Below are 23,705 nucleotides of genomic sequence, written 5' to 3' on the forward strand. Positions count from 1 at the left end.
TTTCTCCTGGTGGCGACCTATAATTTATTCTTTTTTTTTTAAAAGATTTTGATAACAGTATCAATCGTATGATTGAAATGAATAAGTTCATGGCTTGACTTTTTGAAGAGGTTGCAAAGTTTTCCTGTGCGCTGGAAAATCGTGTTAATCAATTCAAACTTTTTTTGAGGAAGAAGTTAAAATGAAAGAAAGGAAAGGATAACCGTTGAAGGAAAAGAAGATGAAGAAGAATGAATAAAAAAATTATGAATGTTCAATTTGTTTTTTATGAGTTTAATTGCTTTTTTTAGCATATGTTTCATTATTGTTTGGTGTTATTTTGAATATCTCATCATTTTATATTATGCTTTTGTTTAAATAATCCATATTAATGGAAGCTTATTTTTTTTCCTATTGGGTCCCTTTATTTTAATAGTTTTCTTATTAAATAAATTATTACGACACTAACACTGTGATCTTCTAAAAAAATTTGGTTATATGTTCTTTTCTTATAAAAAAAATTTAAGTTATGGTGTTATTAAAAATAATGTCAACTAAAAAACGGTAAGTAATTAATTTTTGAAAAAAAATAATGTAATTACTTTTCAATGAATAACCTATATTAAATAAATTGATTATAGATGTAAAAAAAAAATTATTGTTTTTATATATGGAAACAATAGAATTATAATTTTTCAATATTTGTTACAGACTATTAAATAGACCCAAACAACCCATAACATTAGATCTCAATCAATGTAATGGTTAAAAATAAGTTTAAAAATTGATGTAAAAAATAGTGTGGATTGTGAAAATTGAATGATGATCATATATGACAATTTTGATAATTATAGTAATTGGTCAAAATCAAAATTCTAGTTTAATTGGGATGTCTTTGATCCTCCCCCGCTATTCATTTGGAAAAAAAAAACAATTTCTATTAGCTGATTAAGTTACTTAATTCATGTTTTCTCATCCAAAATTGTACACAAAATATCTTATATATTAAGTGCTAATGTAATAATCAAAATATCTTCAATTTTCAGATGAAAAACATTGATTTTTCCACTGAATACGGGGATGCAAATAGATATAAGATTCTTGAAGTTATAGGGAAAGGAAGTTATGGACTAGTTTGCGCAGCTATTGATACACATAAAGAAAATAAATAATGTATCCAAGCATCTCTCCTCAGGCCATCTCTCTCCACTGCTTTTTTTGAACTCACACCGCCAATCAAGACAAGTTTGATTCTTCACAAGTCAAAATGCAACAAGCTTAGTCACCGCAAATAAACATGGCGACCAAACAACCTTCTGTGATGGTCGTTGACATGAACACCAATCCATACTACCAATCGCAAACGAAGGTCGACCAGATGACTGCCATGTACTCTAAACTGTTGCATGCGCAATCGCAATTTGGCAATAAAGAAGATAAAAAATAATAATAAAAATAAATAAACACAATGCATTTCAAAATTTAGTTTAATTAGGTAATATTAATTCCAAAATGATTTTTTTTCCTCATGGAATGACTAAAAGGATGAAGAAATGAAGAATGCATATTGGAATGAATCTTAAATAAGATTTTTTTAATTCTTTAATTTAATAAATATGTGACTGCCATGTCATGAGGTAGCTCTTCTAAAAATTTGAAAAAATTAAAATTTATTTTTAGAAATATTAATTAACAACTATAAATATGAACCATTGATTTTAATCCAATAGTTAATATTAAAGTAATCATCCATGGGTAATAGCTATTAATTGTGCACCCATATATATATATATTTGAATATTAAAAAGAAATAAAATAAAATGTAACAAACTAAGAATAACAGGAACAACAAACCTATGCTATATATATAAATCTTATATAATTATTTAACATCTAACATATACACATAATTCAATATTTTATATAACAGATTCAAGTATTCAACATCAGTACAATTTAAAAAAACAGTTTGATATCAATACCTCAAATTAATATAAGTGATAGTCTTGATGGATTTGCTAGCTTCGGCAACTTCGTAAATGCTTCGAGAGATATATGCTGAAAATGCATTGAAAAATAAAAACACAGTTAACACTAACTAATGAACAAATCTCTAATATAAATATATATAAACGAGTTTATATGATAGATTTAACACTAATATTAATATTACTACCATTTAAAAACAAAATATATATGATTTAATATATATAATTATATATGTACCTTAACTATCTTGTTTTACTTTCTCTGTTTTAGACGTGAACAAAGACTCAAGAGTAACTAAAGCATGAAGGTACTTTTTTTTTTTCTTGTTTTGCACCAGTGACATGAAGAATCTCATCTCTTAGCTATATACTATAGGATATATAATTATGGAATTTGTGATACTATATTGATATATGATATCAAATATTCACATATATTATATATGTGGATTGTGATGACTGATGAGATAGTGAGGAGTCTCAATATAAATTTAAGAGATTAGTTAAATCTTTGTATGCATGTGTCTAGAAAACTGTAAAGTCTCATTATTATATAATTAATAAAAAAATAAATTGTGATGCCGTGCATGTATGCGATGTTTTAGTTTTTTAAACGTTATATATGTATATAATTATATATATAATATATATGTGTGAAATTTGAAGAGGCATATGGGAGGGGTCTTCTCCTCCGCCCCCGTCCCGACCCCGATACGGGTGTGAGAAATTATACCCTGCCTTTGAAGTATATCCCTCGAACCCGCCCCATTAGTGGCCGGTACCCGTAGGTACCAAACCCTCGGGTATAATTGACATCCCTATGCACGACACCACTTGCACTACACCAAAAACTACTTTCCACAACACATAAGTCTTTTGAAAATGTATTATAATATATAATATATAAAAAGTGGTAGAGTAATAGAAATAAAATATTAAAAAAAACCAGCCTACCCCGTTATCCTTTTTCCCATTCTCCTTCTCGTCTCTTTCTCTTCCCTTCGCCCTAGCCACCACTCCCGTAACCACCATCATTCTCAGCTCCGACCACCTAACCACCATCCTCCCAACCCTTTTTCTCCGAGCCAAGCTCCAAATCTCAGGCACTCGTGAACCCAACTCCTGAACCAAGTGACCCCAGGTGCGAGCCCACCTCTGTGTGCCTTCGATCCAATGCGACTTCCATTCGCGAGCCACCACGAGGCGAGATTCTGCACCCGTTCTGGTGTAGAGCCCTGAGTGTGCACCAAGCGAGGGCCTAGATTCCACAAGCCCAGGCGTGCCTCCCCTTAATACGAGGCCACATGTGTCTCCAAGAAAACTCCTGCATCGAGAGCTCCATCGCACCCAAAAAAAAAATCAGCCCCGACCCCAGCTTCGTGAGCTCCTGGAAGGTATTGAATTTTACCATTGAATGTTTTTTCTTGGGAAATAAGTCCATTATTTGTTCGTATATTTTATAAATATATGTAGAATATAAGTCTCCTTGGAATGGAATTCTGTTTCAGTGACCATTGTGTTCAGATTCTCAGTTTGAGATAGGAATCTGTAGTTATTGGGTTCTCTTGTTTTATATTTGATGTTAATCTTTTCAAAGTAAGTTTGATTAATATTTTATATGGTGTTGATTTTTTCTTTAGATAGTAACAAGTAGACGTTGAATAGATTCTGTATAGTTGATCCATTCTATCTTTCTGGCCAATTTTTTTTTTGGATTAATCTTTCAACCATTATTTATATATATATATATTGTATTGTTCACAGTTGACTTAAATGGAACAAATAGTTTTTTTCCCTCATTTTTTAATTTCTTTTGGGTGATATAATGGACCTGTTGTTTCTTGAATGTTGATTCTGTTGCAGGAGTAGGTGGGAGTCCTAGAATTATCCGGGAGCTGTAGGAGAAGTCAAATTTTCCTTCGTACAGTAGTATAAAGAAGTGTTCAATATGGATATGGTGATTTGAGCTTCAAGTGAAGGTTGTATTTTTTTCCATGGGAAGTCTAGTAAACAGATATGGCTTTTGGGCCTTTGGTGTGGTATTGTTGCCCTGCGGAAAATGGATTTTGGAGTAAAGCAGTGGAGAATGCCTTTGGTGCTTACACACCATGTGGGGTTGACTCCTTAGTGGTGGCTGTTTCTCATCTAGTTCTTCTAGGCCTGTGCTTCTATCGAATATGGAGGATTAAGAAAGATGTTACAGTTCAATGGTTCTGTTTCAGGTCCAATCTTTATAATTATGCGTTGGCATGTTTGGCTACTTATTCTGCTGTTGAGCCTCTGTTCAGATTGATAATGGGATTTTCAATGCTGAATTTGGATGGGCTGCCTGGTCTTGCACCTTTTGAGGTATGTTTTTGTGATATGCCCTATATTTTTTCTGCATATGAACTTTTCGGACTTTCACCTTTCAGCTTTAGAATTTTATTGATGCTTCATAGCTTTAACTGGTTTCCCTCGAAAAAAGAGAGGAAAAAGTGTAATATTTTGGATGTTGTTTTAGACATTGTTCACACTTCACATAAGCTCATGTTTTGTTGTTGGGTTGTGTTGAACATAATGTTCTTTTAGGCGATTCATTGAGTCTTTTTTCTTTTTATTTATTTCTTTGTCATGTAATGTTTTAAATTCTCTGCAAATATGTACTGCAGCACTGATTTTTGCTCAATTCTTTGATTGTTGTTGTTTGTTGTTCTCTTAGACTTGTAAAATTGTAGTGACATGTAAACCTAAGAGGAATTATTGTTTTAAAACTTTTGATTGTTTGTCCTGTATGTGAGACAAGAATTCTTTATCTAATTTGTTTTGCATGTGAGTTGTACTGGCCAAATGTGATATTTAAGTTGAGATCTGGAAGGAGTCTTACCATAATGAGTAGAAATGACCTCGTGGAAAACTTAAAATTAGGATCAACTTTATGTTTGGTTATTGTGGGCTTCTTACTTAGGGATAATTCAAAAAGAGTTCTTCTTCTTTGTATTCTTTTGAGCTGAAAGCATGCTGTATAAACTTTATTGCATGGTCCTCTCTTGATGATGCCTTGTCTTCTGTTTTCATAAGTATTTTGTCTTTGTAATAAAAGCTGTCTTTGAGTTGGTATCTAGTCTCAATTCAGATTTTTGTGTGAGTGAACTAGATATCATCATTCTTTTTTTTTTCTTTTTGACTTGGGGAGGGTGGATTTGAACTTGGGACCTCCTCTTGTGAGGACTAATGTATTACCACTAGGCTATTTCTATGGCCACGATATTATCATTCTTAGCAATATGATTATTGGGCAGCATGCGATTCACATGTTAGTTTATTTGTTTCTTATGTATATATGTATTTTTTTGTTTTGAAAAGTGCGACTTATTGTTCAAGATTTAGTATAGCCCATGCAAGCGTACTTTAAAAAAAAAAGAAACAACTTTGTATTAATAGTTAATGAAATACAATGTTTGGGAAATCATATGTGATCTCCCAGAAAGTACGTTTAAATGAGAGAAATATTAGCCCATGCAAGCATGTTTAACTTAGCTCTCGTAATCAGTTCCCTTAAATTTTGACTTCATCTTGTGTCCTCTTTCAACAGATAGTTTCTTTCATAATCGAGGCACTTGCTTGGTGTTCTATGTTGGTTATGATTGTTCTGGAGACCAAAGTCTACATCTATGAATTCCGGTGGTTTGTGAGATTTGGAGTCATGTATGCTTTAGTAGGGGTTATCGTAATGCTCAATCTCATTCTTCCTTTGAACGACTTTTACAGTAGGTAAGTTGTGTTGATTTTTTTAATGTTGTAGGTAAGTTGCGTTGGTTAGTACAAAGCACTTTTGTTTAAATTTTTTTGTTAATGTTGTATATACTTGTAAAACTTTTGGTGTATAAATCTGTCAATGTTTACAACACCTGATGCATTCAGGTCTGGAAAAAAAAGAAAAGAACTGGTCATTAAATCAATCTACACTCCTGGCAGATTCCTCCTGCTTTTGATTTGTCTCATCTACCACAGATTGTCAATAAATAACAGAGTAGACTGGAAGTTTTTGTAGTTGTAATAGTTGAGAATATCATAACAACTTTCACTATTTTATTTCTTGCAATTTTTGTTAATGAAACTAGATTAATTTGAACACTACAGATCTACAGGATGTGTATCTTATCTTTTTCAATGATTATATGACAGAGCTTGGCACAATTGTAACATCTAAATCTGGCACTAAGGCAACTGATTTAGTTATTTGGTTTGCCAGCTTCGTCTCATATTTATATGATACTCTACTTTATATATTTAATAAAGTTGTTTGTTTTCTTTAAAATCTATAGTTGATTTATATGTGGGGTTTCAATTTTTTTTCCCGTCGAGTTATGGAGTGGGGGTGGTGACATGTGGATGCATAAAGTGTTTGTGTATATACACTTTGTTTACTGGCTTGCTTCTTTGTTCAGGTGTATTTTATTAGATAAATGTTGGTTACTGGATAATATATATAAATGGAATTGAAACCCCTCCTAGATTTCTATTTACATATTTTTTTTAGCATTTATATAACCAAATTCTGGATATATCTTTTTGAATCATTGAATTTTTTTCTTCTTTTAATCACCATGTGTATGATTTCTCAAACTACTAGCATTAGAAGTGGGAAAGAAGTAATTCTAAATCATTTGTTAAATATTTACTAATCTTGCATCTGTATATACATACATATATATATATGTGTGTACTTATTATATTTTTTTGTTTAAATGATAATTTGACTGATATATTTTACCATTTAGATTAAAGTTTGTTGCCTAGTAATTTTAGTATTTCATTTATAAATTCACTACAAATTACTCTTGTAATTTGTTTGCTGATGTTTAATTTTATTTTAGTTAACTGTTTTATATTGATTAGTTGCCATTGTATTTATTGATATTGTATGTCCTGATTTTCCCACGGGCTGATTAGCGAGCTGAGCTGCAGCCTAATCATGATTATCTCGTGGACATCCCCATTACTGGAGCTGCCGTCATAAGATCATACCTCCTTAGCTCGAGGTAACCTAAGGGTTCGCCTCTGATAACTTAAGGACAGAGTCCGGGCTCTGAAGGCCGAAGGTCGAGTTAAGTATCCAGCTCGTAGTACGAGCTAGAGTTGGAGGCGGCGACCTTTTATAAAGTCAGCCACGCAAGGTAAACGTACATATATCAGACATCACGTGTATGATATATCCCTGACTTCTCGGACACGCAGCAGGAACGTGCGTATTCAGACACCCGCAACTGGGTTGGGCCGTGCGGCCCATTATCTCCTTACCTATTGATTTGACCACACTTATGTGTCAGGTTTAGGAATTAATCATGAATGTCACAGAATTGACATGATAGGTAAGAAGGTCACGGGATGACCTTCTTACCAACTCCCAGGTGCCTTCTCCTATAAATATGGAGACCTTGGGAGTTAATAGGGGTTGGATGCTTTATTGTAAAAAAGGGCCTGTAATCAAATATCCAGTATATAGCAATAATACTGACTAGTGTAGTAGAATGATTTTAATCTTTGAACCACTAAAAAAACGTACTTTGAGTCACCATTTCATTTCCTAAGATTATATATCTGTTTCGGTTCAACACAAGCACTAATCCTTTTCTCTTCTTTTCTTAATTTCCTGTTGGCGAAGAACCGCGTCAACAGATATAATTGCAAACACTATATTATTGTGTAATTCAGTGGTTATTTTTTTTTCTTCAAGATTTGTTATTGTTTCACTACAACAAAAATGACCTAAGTTTGTCAGGTATGAAAGCCCTAGTGTTATTTTTGTTTCTTCTAACATCACTTATTCAATGAAAGGACAATGTCTTTGTTATGTCAAATAAGAAATCTAAGTTTCCAATTCTTAAAGAAGGTTTTGAGGTACCTTGTTCTGTATCTATTTCACACTAGTTTCTTAAGTTTCCTTAAACTAAATTCTGAGCTGGCTTTATCTTAAAATTTGAACAGATTATAAACGGTGGGAAGAAGATATTGAGAAATGGCAAAGTCCCACCCTTAATGATGACAGACTTCCAGAATGGTAAATAGTGATTTATGATTATCCTATTATAACTTTCCTAAAAAAAAAACTAGCTAGCTTGTTAGCGTAGAGCAACATTACTAATGAAACCTTAAAAGTTTAATGTTGCTCTTTTACATTTGTATGTGTTTCACAATTCCAAGTGCACTGAGACATTTATGTGGTAATGGAAACTGGAAATCTTGCTTGATGAGGCTGATCCTTGTATTCTTACCAGTATATAAAAATCTGTAGGCCCCTGATATTTTTTGTTGCATTGTATTAAATTAGTTTGAAGGGCCCATCGATTTCAGCATTAAGTTGCCATTTTCATATCGTGTTTGATGGGAGCACTTTTATAAGGTATCTGCTTACTACTTTGTTGTTTATTTGCATGTAGAACTAAGCAACCCATATATCAGCATCCTTCTAGGATTTACAATTTCAGAAGTCCTCTGCATTAAGCTCTTGCAAACTTATGGGGTTCAGATACATCATTCTATTAGAGTCTTGTATTGTCATACATTTTTATGTTTAAACTCCATATAAGCCATTTCTTCCCTTTATTTTATAGGATCAGCTGAGTCTTGACACCTAAATTTACATTTATATCAATCTATATTATATTACATGTCTCATATACCAATTCAGTTTTTGTTTTTAAGTTGCTTTTACTATTTTTTTGTCATTATAACACTTTAAAATCTCTAAAAGTACTGCAACATGATAGTGTTCGAAACATCGAGATGAAATTTAAGGGGCAATATGAACAGAATACTCAGTTTAGTTTTTCAATCTTATTCTTGATTCAAGACTATGTTCATCTGATATTCAACTTCCATGTCCAGTCTTTCCTGTAATTATCGACTCAAGATCATCTCATAAGTTGAATTATTTTACTGACGTCACAGTTAAAGAATCACAAAGAAAATTCAAAGATTAGAAGATCCATAACTTTAGATCATTAAGCTGAATTATTCTTTGTCATGCATTTTGCTATGCATGGTACATATCAACATTGTTGTATATTTTTCCTTGTTCAGTAATTGACCACTGTTATGATTGTAAGATACCTTGCCTAATTTATCTACCAAAGTCACGAATGACTTTAAAAGTTAAAAGAGAAAAGGCAGAATTGTAAAGCTCAAATTGTTGTAACTATTTAAGTAGTTAAAAGTAAAAGACTCCTGGGCCAAAATAAAATGATTTGTGGATTATATTATAAGTAAGCTATCATTTGTGTGAGTATTTTTATTTGAAATAAGTAATCAAAGTTTGTAGTTTGGTAACAGGTGTAAGGAAACATGGTAGTTCATTATGAGTTCTGCATTATTATACAACACATTACACTTTTTTTGTACACTTGATACCTTCTTAGTTGTAACATTATCTCAAGATAAAAGCTTGAAGGAATTATTGGATGAAAGATGTTCACCTTGTATAGGAACATCATATCCTTATTTATGTGGACTCTTCATTCTTTTTAAAGTGCTTTCTTTCTGTATAAATTGGCTGCGTTTTATTTTCCTGTTACTAGCACAAGCTCTCTGTTTTGTATGCTTGATTCTTGATTACTGGTTTGAGTTTAAATGGGTATTTGCTTCAGGTGTATGAGAAGCTTCTTGGGAGCCAATGCTTTAAATGCTTGTGGTGATTTCATGAAATGCAGAGAATGAAATTCTTGAATATATTATATGGACTACTGAAAATTTGTTGCTGGTTCACTTCATCTGTCTCTGTGTTGCCTTCTAGTTTCTTTTAAGGATCTTGATATTATATTATTTGCTTGTAGAACTTATTTTAAAGCATTCTAGAGCTTTTCTGGTAAACATATTAATGGTGTCATATGCGTACTTACTATACATAATGACTATTGTAATGCATGTTGGTGAATTGGATTGCTTACTTATTTATAATGGTTATATTTGATAATGGTTGAAGCGTGTCTATGAGTTTGATTTGCTATTTTGTATTGGAATGAAAGATAATTAAAAAGTGGGGATCTATTTTTGAACCTTGTTTGCTTTAATCTACTAATTGCTTACAAAAATAGAAGAAGCTCTATTCTATTTTTGTTTTTTTTTTTCCTATAAGCTAATTTTTAGTTTTGTACCTCTATTGTTAGTGGTCTTGGAATTCAGCGATAGCAGATACTCTGTTTAGCAGTGGAATTTTCTCTTCGTTCTCTTAGCTTATTGTTTCTCTTTTGTGTTTTTTGATGGTTTAACACAATGCTATCTTTTGGGCTATTAGCTTTCTGATCTGAACAACACAAAAGAACAATTTCTATCAAATATTACTTGATGTAAATACTATGCTTTAATTTATCTTTGACTTCTATCACTTTGTTTAGTTTATGATTGGTCTATTTTTCAAAATAAAATAATTTACCAAGTAAACAATAGACTTTATAGCATGTAATTATTGAGACTAGTATGAATAGAACTGATTTTTTATTAGAGAGCTAGCCTTATTTTTTTAATTTGTAAATATGATTTTGTTTTTCAGCATTTGGGTTAGCATTTATAACTTGAATTTCAAATTGGAAGGTCACTTTTGTTTTAATACTATGAAAATTTCAGGGTCATGTATAGTTTCTCCTTGAAATTAACATGATTTTACTTCTCATTATATAGTTTCTCCTTTATTTTTCTTGATTTTACCTAACTGAGGACATTGAGACATACAGAGTTTCTTGAATCATGGGGTGAAAACATATTCAAAGATAAATGGTGGGTGTTTCAAGGTGTGTAGAGTTTCTACTTCTATTTTTGTTGTTATTGAATTTTCGGAGCTTGTTTTCCTTGGTCAAAATTAAATTTTTATTTTAGCAAGAATGAAAAAGATAAAATATACTGTAGTTGTTGCATCACTTTATGTCTTAATCAATTGTTAGTAACTTGATCTTGGGAATTGGTAGTTTGGTTTGTTGGCTGGAATTTCATTGCATTAGAAAGCTTTAAGGAGTTTAGTTGATACAAGAGGAATTGTACATTTGTGTCTTGAAACTTGAAAAGCTTGAAAAGCAGGAAAACCTCGCTGAACCCATTATTTTCATGTTGCTGGAATTAAATCAATACTTAGAGTTCTCAACTGTAACTTTAATGAAGTTTATTTGGAAAAAAAAGATGAATTTTTTAGCTGCTGTTTTCAATTTTGATCCATAGTACAAATTGCAATCTATGAAGTAAGATTCTTCTTCTTGATTGAGGAGCCTTATTGTTTTGGTGTGGTAATTATGTTGTTATGCATTGCTATTTTTGAATTTTACCTTTTGCTGGTGATGATGGCTTTGTATTTATACAACGTGGAGGTCAGACTGTCTCTAAGATTACTTTAGCAATTGTCTCTATTGTTTGGTTAGTTGCTGGAGTTTTCCTTTTCATTTCTTTGCAAACCATTCCTGGCTTTGGTTGATTAACATTTTTAAGTAAGATTCATTCTTTAGTTATCTTTTCTTTTGTTCTGAATTTTGAGTTTCAAACAATTCAGTTCGATTAAAAAACATTGGAAAGCTAGATGATAAAAGCATTTGTTTGCTTCGATTTATTGGCTTAATCGCTTTATCATAATTAGCTTTAGGTTTCTAAATTCCATTTGCTATGAAATATATTATTGATTCACTTTCTGACTTGGAACTGATTCTTTTCGTTTTTAGCTCAATCCAAGTCTTTATGACAGTCATCAAATATATTCCTCACGTTAGAAATGCCTCATTTTTTTTTTCCCCATTAGAAAAAATATCAATTGTTTTAAATATAATCTTATGTAACATCAGTGATGAAATAATTTAGCTATCCAAAAGGTTTTCTTTTTCCTTTCTTATTACTGTATGAGTAGAGAATTAGAGACAGTATTACTATGTTGTCAACAATTTTTCTATATCCTTTGCCCCTATAAGTTATTTTGATGGTTTCTTTCAGGAGACTGCTCATGAGACAGTAATACTATGTTGTACTTTATGCATGCTTTATGTTTTTGAAGTAATGTGGCGCCTGCATAATAGTTTCTTATTCCCAGTTTTTGTTTCTTAATATTTGAGTTGTTTAAAATATGGTTTGAGTTGCTCCTTTTTGGGCCAGTGTTTTTTCTCATTAGTTTTTGTTTTAGTGTGTTTATGTCTCATCCCATTACACTCAGTTTAGCTCTTTTTTCTCTGTCCTGGACTAGTTACATTTGTTGAGTTCATGCAAAAAAAATTCAAATTTCATAGCTGCAACTATTCTGTGAAAAAGTGATTGTTAATCAAAATATCCATATTTTGGTGCACGTAAATAAGTAAACCTTGCATCATTATTTATGTACATAGATTTAGAGAGAACTAAGAGAAAAAGAAGAGAGAAAGAGAGAGTTTAGTGAGTTATAGAGGTTGGAGTTCTTGTGAGAAGCTTGTTCAAAGAAAGCTAAAACTGAGAACTTTTCTCTTTGTACTAAAGCCTTGTAATTATTCTAGATTGATCATAGTGAAAACTCACGTAGGCCAATTCCACTGAACCATGTATATTGTGGTGTTCTTTTGACTACTGTTTCTATCATTCGTTAAAGTTTGTGATTTGTTTATGTTTCTGGCATTATTTCTTGTTTGTGTTTGTTCTTTTTTCTGGTACGTTTTGTTGGTGTTCTTGGCAGGTTATTAAAGGGTTCAATCACTTTCAATATCATCCTCTAGGTAATAGAAGGGTCAGACTAATTCTTCTTTTTTTTCTTATTATTGTAAAACACTTGCACTATTCTTTTTACCTTGCCTTTCGTTATTGTAAAACACTTGCACTATTCTTCAGGTAGGTTTCTTCTCATTTTTCCTTAATTGATGTCCAAGAGATGGGTGCAATAGTCTCAAGTTTTAATGCTTTTGAAAATAAGGAAGCAGGCCCACTAATTCTAACATGGGTAGTGTTTCTTTGTCTAATTTCATTACTTCCAGGAAAAGAAGAAAACAATGTTCTAATGGTATGCATTTCAGTTTGGCTTTTTCTTTTCCCCCCTGCACTATACTGTTACGGTATTTAATTATCGGGGAGAGGTTTGGCTGCATAATGATTGTCTTTCAGGGTCATTTATTGATTATTTTGTTGATTTTTCATTGGTGGTTCTATTAAAGTTGACATTTTTCTTTTCTTTCGTAGTTTTTTGATTGGATTTATTGCTTTAAAATTTTCAGGAATCACTTTGCAGTCAGTTTTGGGACAGAGAAAGTTTTGTTGATGGTCCTATTCGGTGTTTTCTTTGTAACCTAGAAGGTGAATTTCCCTTCAGGACTGTGGAACTTATTCGCCTCTTATCATCCCTATCTGAAGGAACTTGGCCAACAAAATGTGTGTAAGTTTCTTTATTTCTTTGCATTGGGTTGATGATTCTACAGTAATTTCTGTACGTTTGTAAACTCTACACTGTACTATATCAACATAATTGACTGCGAATATGTATCACTGTTTTGTAATTACTTGTTAGTGCCCAAATAACTTAAGGTCTAGAGTTTACCTGTTTGAGCTCCATATTCTATTACACCTCTCCTTTAAATGAGATATGAGATTCGATGGATCTACCCTAGAAATAATAGTATCATTCTAAATGCTTTTGTAACTCAAATCTCCCAAACTTTTAACATGTTGTCTCAGTAATTAAGCACCTGAACAAGAGATGTCTTTAGGGTGAAATTGAATCCCCTTTAACCTGAAAATGTTAATGTTTGTTTACTGTAATATGTATCTATTCACTGTGTGATAGCAGTATTTTGAATTTTGAAGTATGTTCACCTGGTATTGCTTGCTTAGGTCTTATATTGTATACAGTTTTATTATTTGATTCATATTATTTAATTTTTTTAAGCATATACCTTACCTTTTATCTGCTATTGCAGGAGAAAAATGTCTCTTTCTCCATCAATTGGAGGAGAAAATGATACTTAATTTTGAAGGCTTTGTGTTGGGCATCTGTAGAATATTTTGTGCTGAAAGTAGTAACTTTTCAATATGTTGAATATTTAAGACTACTTGAATACTTAAAGAACATTTTGTTGTTGATGACAGTGTTGAATGTTTTAAACTAATTTGTGGATTGTTAATACAATGTTGAATGTTTTTACTTTTTGTCATTTGAAAATTAAGTTCATTTGATGATGCTAGTATATATTAGAAAGCTAATTTTAATTATATAAAAAAATTAAAATATAATAGAATAAATTAGTGTTATATAAATGAATATATAATTAGAATTTAAACTTATCTAAATATTAAAATAATACAAAAATTGTGTTATAATATCTATTACAATAACACTTTTTATGTAAAGAATTTTGTTATGCAAACTTCATTATATAATACAAATAATGTGTTATACTAAAGTGTAGTATAACACAAAAAATGTGTTGTACTAAAGTGTAGTATAACACAAATTTATAAGTATTGAAATGTGTTATATAATTGACTATAAATAATATAATTAAACACTTATCTATATATTAAAATAGCACGAAAGTGTGTTATCGTTGACAGTATAATAACACATTTGTATAACAATGATAAAGTGTTATGTAAAGTACTCTGATCTACGATAACATAATCGGTCTTAACACATCAAAAAGTGTTATGGTATGTTTTGATAACACATTTTTGGTGTTATTAAAAACATTTTTTCATGTAGTATTGAAAACTTCAAGCTTGGGGAAGAAACACCAAAAGGCTCATACATAAGAAGTATCGCTGTCCAAATTCTCAATTTCTTTCCCACCATTAATGCTTGAGGAATTTTCTAAGAGGAAAGGTAAATTGGATTTAACAAGGCTTTCAAATTCACAAGACAAACAATTTTTTGGAGAAAACATATGATCTTGGAGAGCTAGAGTGAAAGAGAGAGTGGAGAAGTGTGATCAAGGCTTCAAAACTCTAACCAATAGAATTAGAGCTTTGAAACACATTGCTTGGAGTTTAAAAATGACATTGTACGGATTGGACAGGTGACACGCTGCTTTTCTGTAGGCGACGCGTCACCTGCCTATTTTCAGCATGGCCTTTGTCGCGCGTGTGACGCGTCACCTCTACGGAGGCGACGCTTTGCCAAAATGGTTGGTAAAATTATCCAAAGTTGACCTTAAACACCTCCAAATGCTTCCACACTTTTTGGGCATGCTTAGATACCTCATTGTATCACTTTAGACTCAAAAATATAATTTTTAATTACTTACAACTCAAACTAAAATTTAACACTTCTATTATGTGAAATTGTTAAGGGTTTTACACATAAATTGTATAAGACCACTTAGGCATTGTATTTTAACAGTCCTAACAAAAGCTGCCCATAATTTCAAGAAGTTCAGCAGAAAAATGTCTTTATGCCTCAACCTAGTGAGCCATTGGCAATGCAAGAATATACATATCAAGATCCAATGTGGCCACCACCTCTTCCACTATCATTAGCATCACATCTTGGTTTCCATGTTGCATCTTCACCAAAAGCAAGTCAAGTTAAACATATGAGCCTTTTATTTCTAAATCTTGCCTAGCTGAGGGCGTTCCCCACAAAGACCCATATGTGAGGTCATACACCACTCTCTATGGGCGAAAGCCTCTCTTTCATGAACGCTTCTCCACAGAGCCAAGTTGTTGACTTTAAATCAAGCGCTTCTTAGAAGGCAACTCAAGCTTTCTAATTTTTTTCTTGTTTTGTTTTAATTTAAATAAATATGGAATGTTGAATGTTTTTGACAATAGAGTTGTATTTTTTTTCTTCTCTCTTGTAGGTACAAGCATTGAGGCAAATGGACGTTGGTAAACTTATAAAGATTGGCACTAGCGAGCTTACATATCATTGAAATGGGAGTTCTTCTTTATTTATTTTTATGTTTGCTTACATACTTGAGGATTTTGTGCGTACCAAGTTTTGGGAAACTAATATTTTTTATTATTTTATTTGTTTTGTTTGATTTTCTTTTCTTTTAAAAATAAAATAAAATAATTGAGGGATAGGTGCTTTTGTTTGGTGAATTTAAATATTCTGAGGATATGATATATGATTGATATTGTACATAGCTTGGTTAAAAATATATTTTTTTTGAAATTGTGATTAGTTCTTGTGTTAGTTTCATTTTGATTTGAATATCTCCATTTTGAGTACAAATTCCATGATCAATGAATTGTGTGTGAATTTGGTGAAATTTTTTGTGAATATGTTATTTTGTGATCTCACAAGTCTTAGAATTTGTTTGTTTCTCTCTCGAGGTGAAGTCCTAGACTTCACTTAACCAATGAAATGATTTAAGCTATCTTTGGACCGTTTGAGCTTTTCGAGGAAACTATGTTGTACTTTATATCCATAGTTACATATTAGCTTATCATTAAATTTAATTTTCTTACTTTTTCACCTATAAGCACTTTGACCTTTTTAGGACACACCTTCAGAGACATAGACACACACCCACACCCACACACACATGGAGTAAACAAAATAAGAATAAGACATACTTGATCTTGAATTTTTTACTATCTTTCGACAATGAATATATTTTTGTTTAACATATGATTATTTGACAATCTTTGAGGAAAATTGTGAAAATCACCAACTCTAGTAGTTTGATTTGATTTCTTTTGTTTTATTTTGCTTGAGAACAAGCAAAATCTTTAGTTTGGGGATGTAATAAATCTATAAACATATAGTTATTTAAATTTTTTGTGTGCATTAAATTAGTTTTGTTCTCAAGTATTTTTTAGTTTACTTTAGTGAATTTAAATTAGTTTTATTTAAATTTTAATAAATATTAATTTTAGTATTTTTTAGATTAGTTTTAATTAGTTTCTATAATTTTTGAATTAATTTTATTTAGTCTCCCATGAAATATTAATTTACTCAATTTTGTATATTTTTGTAAGGGCTTAAATATAAGATTTGAAGATAAAATATGATCAAAATTAAGAATAATCAAAGTTGCTTGATCTTGTGGTCTGCGTCTTACTGGAAGTGCAATGCCCCCTTGCCATGATCCACTCAAAGCTCGCCACATCATAAGATTCATTTTAGCAACAACTTGTCCAAATCTAATTTTTGGACGTGTCCTACAACTAGGAGTATCATCACATGCCACCACTTCTTATTCTAGTAATACTCTAATATTGAAATAAGGGAAAAGATGCTTGCGGCATGCAAGGAAATGTATAGATTATATATATTCAATACATTGATTGAGAATGGGGTTTTGGTTTTCTGGAGTCGACAACGACAACAAGGTGGGAAAAGAAAATGAAAAAAAGAAAGAATAATAATAGTTGTGGCAAAAGAACTGGTTATCTTTGTGGGATGTGTTTTAAAAACGATTGTGAACTGTTTTTATGGTCCTAGGAAGATGAATGTGCTTCCGGTGATTTGAGCCAAAATTTGTATTTTTTATTCTACACTTACCCAAGCTTAACATTATAAGCTTAAAAAAACATAATTATCTTTCGTTTAGTTTTTTGTGTACACTAGTGAAAAGGGAATCAATGAGTCAACCTATGGAATCACTAATTAAGTTTTAGGACCAAGGTCTAGCTTGTTTTAGGGAATTGGGAACATGCACATGCACACACACACAATTAAGTTTTAGGACCAATGTCTAGCTTGTTTTTGTGTTTTGTTTTTACTTTTTCTGTGGTGTTTAGTTATTGCTTTGCTTTATTTTTAGTCATCCTTTGGATGGACGAGCAATGAGATAAATTTAGAGGTGTGATAACTCTAGGAAATAGAGATATTACAATACTTTTAAACTTATATTTTAATCTAGAAAATAGATTTTTAGGGTGTTTTGTAGTATTTTAATTACTTTTATGCTAATTTGAGTTTGTAAATGTGATGGAAATTGAGCTTGAAAATATTGATTTTGTCTTTGAAGGTGGTTGGATACCAAATTGGAATTTTGGAAAGTTTGCTAAATTAGGTTTAATGCTTGGTATAATTTTTCGTTTTAGAATACAGTTTTATTCTAGTTAGTGAGATGATCGCTTAGACAATATAATTAATTTATTTTGAGTAAGGGGAATAGAGGGAGACTTGGTTGACATGTTCTTCATTTTCAATAAGATTTGATAATTATGATAGTGCATGTGTGTGGGAGGATGAATGTGGTCATGAGAATGAGATAGGGAGATGTATTAAGTCATGGTTTTGAACATTAAGAGACTTTCTATTTTTATATCCATTTCCATAAGGATATAGTTTACAATAAAGGATTTAAGACAAATTGACACTTTTCTTTTAGGGAGATAATTATCATAATGAGATAGTATTAGATTTTAAGTGATGATTATGGTTGATTAGATAATTAATGGGATTATGTAATTAATAGGGTGAGCTAGGGTTTCCTTTTCTTGAACCATAGCCCACACCTATATGAAGAGAGCCAAGATATCTCAAAGTTAATTAGGAGCTTTGGCCAAAAGAAAAAATATGTGAGCGTCTGAAGCATAAGAAGAAAAGAATCAAGGCTTGCCTCACTCAAGGTCAAGGTTAAGGTTAGTTATTTGAGGTTTCTAGTTTTTCTTCATCATTCCTATAAATTTCTAAGTAATTTACATGAATTGTGATATGGTCTTGAGATATCTTCAAGTATAAAGGAAACTCTAGGATTTGACCACTCTAAGAACAAGGTAAGATCTTGGATCTCTTGATGAGATTTGGGTTAGAATGATGATAAATGTAGGCTAGGGTTTGTATGAAGAGTTATGGATGGGGTTGCTATTAGAAACTGAAATTATAATTTTCTATTTACAATTGTTGGATTTCAGTGTCTAGTTCCCTTCTCTTTTTGTTTAAGGAGCCTCGTAGGTTCTCAGGGAGAACCTTTACTTTGTTTGTATCCTTCGGTGGAGCTGCAGGGGGTGTGGTTCTTACCTTGGACTCTCTCTCATGATGCTTTTCCCTTAAGTCAGGTGGAGCTCTTTTGGAGGCGATTTGGGGTTGGCACCTCTCGTAGGTGGGATTGGTGACAGATTAAAATGTTGGAATAGAATCTTCCTTATGTCTCGGGCGAGGGGTATCACTAGTGGAGAGTCGCGTTTTTCCACTGTCCATAGGTATGGTGGTTTCTCCTCGTACATGTCCACTCTCTTTATGCTTAGAGAGAGGAGCATCAAAGTTTTCATGTAGTAGGTTGTTGAGTATCTCTTGCATGTTCTCCATGGTGGCCTGCAACCTTTATTTTTTCAAATGGAGGTCACGTATTTCATCTTCATAGCAATGATTTTAGGAACTTGAACTCACTGAGTGTACTCGTGGCGCTTACCATGTCTCTCTTTGGAGGGACCCGGGTCTTGATGGTTCGAACTTGGAGCCATTGGTGGCCGTGGCGGTGAGTGAGTTGTACAACCCTTTGTTGGAGTGGTGGCATGTGCTACAGGTTCTTGTGTAGGATAAATGGAAGGGGATGATACTTCTTCCTCTTCTTCATTGTCTCTAGGCAGCTCCAGTGTAATGCCCCAAAATCCCTAATAAGGTTTAGGACCTTGATTAGGAGGCCGGGAGGGCCATAATTGATTTATTACGATATTAAATGGTTATATGCATGTTTATGTGAATTATATTAAAATATGATGATAAATGCATGCATATGGGTGTATTTATAATTATAAGGGCATTTTGGTAATTTGGCTCGTTGAGGGCGTAATTGTGTATTTTCGTGCATGTGGGTGAGTTATGAGTGGTACCACATTATATGTGGATTTGTTCGAGCTTTTCGGCATGAGACGATCATGAAATGCAAGTGTTCGGTCTGGTCATAACGGGTTTAAGTTCGGGGCTTGGGGTGAGTCTCAGGGTGATTTTAATGATTAGAACATTGCCGAGAATTAAAGGGTAATGGGATATGATTTGTTGGTATGTGAGAATATTGAGAATAGCGGGAATTGGAGGGTGCTAATTATGATTAACGAAATAGGTGCGAAAGGATGGTTTTGCCCTTGGCGGCTGTTAAGGTTTATTTTAGACTTGAGGGCATTTAGGTCTTTTCACCCTAAAGGATTTATATCAGCCATTAAGGCTGTAGAAGCTTACCAAAACATAGTCTCCTTCCTCCTTCTCTCCCGAAGATTTTTCTCCTCCATTTCTCTTTGCATTTTGAAGCTCTTTTTGAGGAATCAAGCCAAGGAACCAAGCTGGGATAAGCTAGGGTTATGCTCCACCATTGAAGAGGGTGTGTTGCTGAGATTGAGGTGAGTTTTTAGCCATTAGAACTCTTGCTTTTGCTTTGTTTTCTTAGTTGAGTTCCAGCTGGTTTTTGGGTTGGAAAGTTGGGAATTGATTGTAGTTTTGGCTAGGGTTCTTGTGGTTGTGATTCTTGGGGCATGTGAGGATGGTTTTTGGGTTCATTTGGCATCAAAAATGGGGTTTGGAAGCATTGGAATCGAGTTGGAATTGAAGGAGTCGAAGGAAGAGATTTCAGGGGAGTATCTGGCTGGGGGTAGCGCTACAACGCCCATCAGAGGGCGCTGTGGCACTACACAGGATTTTTGCTGGGGCAGTTTGGTTCTGAGAAGAGCGCTAGGACGGTAGCGCTACAGTGCTAACCTGTTTCTTCATATCCCCGTTTTGAGTGTTTTTAAGGGTTTTTGGCTCGTGGTTTCAATCCTTAAGGCCCGGGATCGAATCTACTCACCGTGTGGGTACATTTCGAGGCCCCGAGAGTAGGGTTTAGATCAAGACCCTATTATTGTTGATTTTCATTAATTGGAGGTTATATTTGGTTATGACTAGGTGAGCGCTAAAGGATTAAAGGATCGATCGTTCTCAAGGGTTGTTCTTGTTCTAATTCTCGCTCGAACCAGAGGTAAGAAAACTGCACCCCATATGTGACATGGATGGTTATTCTTGATGCATGTTGGATGTTTAACTGTGATATATGTGATGCACGAGAAACATGTGTTTAGGGCATGCCATGAATAATGACTATGAGATTGATCAGAGCTTAAGTCTCTGTGTTTGTGCATGATCATAATTGTGCTAGCAACTGTTAAGTAAGCATGCTGAATGCCCTATGTTTGAATATTCGACATATGACATATGCTTGGTAGCATTGCTTACTTGTGCATGGCACTGACTAATTAGTCAGAATTGGAAAAGGTGTCAGTATCAACTGTGAAGCTGTGACTCATTAGTCAAGTTCGGCAGTGGTACTGGGCACTGGTCACACAGTGCTGACTCATAAGTCAGGAATGACCTTAGTGTGTTCAACGCAAGCCAACAAAGATTAGATCTAATCGACATCTGCATTGGATGACTCAAAGACCATTAATGCTGGACCGACCTCAAGTTCGATGAATACTATAAGCGCTTGTCTAGCCAAAGGCTAGTCACTTAGAGCCACAGTGACTATTTAGTCACATGGCTGTGGGTGTTGAGCCCGTGAGACTTACCCATCAATCTTTCATCTATTTAAGCTAGTGACTACCCATTAGTCACTCATCTGTTTAAGCTAGTGACTTACCCAGCAGTCACTCTTCTATTTAAGCTAGTGACTTACCCATCAGTCACTCATCTGTTTAGAGCCATTGCAGGAAAGCCCAGGTAACGGTTTCATTACACGTCTATGGGCACCGAGCCCCATAGTGTCGTGCTTGTCAGTCACTCAGTATGGTTAATAGAACCTCAAATTGATATTCACTCATCTGTTCAGGGCTATAAGCTCTGTATGATCATTCTGATCATTATTTCCATGGCTTTGGGTACTGAGCCCCGTAGTGACTTGCTTGATAGTCACTCAGTATGGTTTACCAGAATCTCAAGTGTTGAAGCACTCATCTGATTAGGATTGACTTGATAGTCATCCAATCAGGAGGGCAGGATTTCTTATCCTTGATTCCCCAGCATTACCTGAGTTTATTTGCATGCTTAAATAGAGCTGTGTTTGCTAGGTATGCTAGATATGATTTGATATCATGATATGACTGTTCATGAGCATATTGGGTTTTCTTGATGGGCCTCGTCTCACGAGTGCTATGTGGTGCAGGTAAAGGAAAAAGAAAGCTAGACCATCCTTGAGTTGGAGAGCTTAGGTGATGATGTGTACATATGCAGCTGCTCGACCACCACGGCCGAGGTTTGAAGGAGAGGAATTAGGGTTAAACCCTGTTTTGCTGCTTAGATCGGCTGGTTGTAAATATTTTCCTGTAATAGACCTTTAAAATTATATTTCTGGGATCCAATGTATACAGTAAACGTTCTAATGAAACGTTATATCTTAACCAAAATTTTTAATCCCTAAATCGCAAATAATACTTAGTTGCACGATTTTGGCCAAATGACTCGATTAGCGAGTTTAGCACTGTTTACAAGGCACACCGTAACGGTCCCTGGAGTTGAGGGCGTTACATCCAACGCACCTTCATCTGTCGGCGGGGGATGATCCCTCATAGACGCCCATAGCTGGGTTTCGTCTAGGTGAACCTCCACTTCTCGGTGGTCTTGTAGGCGTTTTGAACACCTTGGCATGTTTCTTTTTTGAAATTAATGGAGGAACTACTGCTTGTTAGTTGTTCTTCTCACAAACGGCGCCAAACTATTGATGGTGAGAACTCGTCAACGATATAAGGTGGAAAAACTCAAAGCTTAATAGTAGAACTACAAAGATAGAACTTTGAAAGAACTTGGATAAGAAAAGTGCAAAAATAAATTGAGGAAATGCTCGTATATTTACTCACTAACCTCAGTATACAATCAATTTTCCTACTCCTTAGCCTAAGGGATGGAGGTCTATTTATAGGAGAGCTCTAATGGCTCCTAATACATTGTGGTCCCTGGGGACAAAAAGGTACGTGGGTACACTCTCTGGATAGTGGAGCAGGATGAAGTGGTTTAGAGGGTCGTAGTGTCGGCCCTAGTACAAGGTCAGGGGTGGTCAAGTAGTGCCTCCACTCTTCATACAGACTCATACCACCATTACTTATTGGATACGAATACGGATGTGAGAGCCACGCTTTCACTTCCCTCAGGGTTGTACAACTCATGACCGTACACATGCCACATACTTGATGGTCTTTCTCACATTTTAAAGATACATCTTTTCTCCAAGCTTCCTTGTATTTTGCTATGTGCGGGAAGGCATGCAAGTTACTAGGAGTAATATAATTAGTTTCCTTCACCAATTTTACCTTGATATTCATTGATGATGATGGCTTTACTAGTGTTTTGTGTGCGTACACTTGAGAGGTCTCGCAAGTATGTGTTGCGAGGAACAATGGTGGGAATGTGCCTCGCTGGTGGCACATACTCCAGGAGATGAGTAGGGCCTCTTCAATGAGGCACGAGTTGCTTGTGATGGGACATACTGCCTTCAGTGGCACCATTGGGCCGGGGAGAAAGGGGATCTTGCCCGGAGCCCGTGAGTACAAGACATGGGGTCTCACATAGTAAGGCCCTTGTAATCAAGCCTCTCATGCGGGCAGTTTGCAAGAGGGGTCCTCGTGCGAAGCTTAGGGCCTTAGGGCCTCCATGTACTATGGCCCTCGCATAGCATGGCCTCGTGCACGTGGGCGGGTATGGCCCTCGCATAGCACGGCTTCAAAGGCAGGCACGTGCAAAGCCCTCGGATAGTAAGGCTTCAAAGGTTGGCGCGGCAAGGCCCTCACATAGCGAGGCTTCAAAGGTAGCTGCGCGCAAGGCCCTCGCATAGCGAGGCATATGTAGGAGAGGGGTCGATATGGCCCTCGAGGAGCACGTATGAGCTCTTCAGAGGTTGGACAAAGGGGTCTTACATAGCG

At 34.2% G+C, this 23,705-nt stretch overlaps 1 protein-coding gene across 10 annotated transcripts; it reads left to right on the forward strand.

Moving 5' to 3' along the window:
* Positions 1-2,880: 2,880 nt before the first annotated feature.
* Positions 2,881-14,078, forward strand: LOC133823141 (ABC transporter C family member 2-like). Of its 10 annotated transcripts, XR_009888154.1 has the most exons (7): positions 2,881-3,361; positions 3,831-4,316; positions 5,542-5,720; positions 7,938-8,010; positions 8,281-8,352; positions 13,151-13,308; positions 13,850-14,078. XR_009888154.1 is itself a non-coding variant. In XM_062255747.1 (4 exons), the coding sequence occupies exons 2-4, from the start codon at positions 3,984-3,986 to the stop codon at positions 13,224-13,226; spliced, it is 588 nt and encodes a 195-aa protein (XP_062111731.1). In that variant the 5' UTR covers positions 2,882-3,361; positions 3,831-3,983; the 3' UTR covers positions 13,227-13,309. The 10 variants fall into 10 exon arrangements, 2 of the variants coding, with proteins under 2 accessions (XP_062111731.1, XP_062111732.1); XR_009888153.1 differs by lacking the exon at positions 8,281-8,352 and having other exon boundaries at positions 2,883-3,361; XR_009888152.1 differs by lacking the exons at positions 7,938-8,010; positions 8,281-8,352 and having other exon boundaries at positions 2,883-3,361; positions 13,151-13,304.
* Positions 14,079-23,705: the final 9,627 nt, after the last annotated feature.

This window comes from Humulus lupulus, chromosome 3 (genome assembly GCF_963169125.1).
Source record: "Humulus lupulus chromosome 3, drHumLupu1.1, whole genome shotgun sequence".
Classification (NCBI taxonomy): domain Eukaryota; kingdom Viridiplantae; phylum Streptophyta; class Magnoliopsida; order Rosales; family Cannabaceae; genus Humulus; species Humulus lupulus.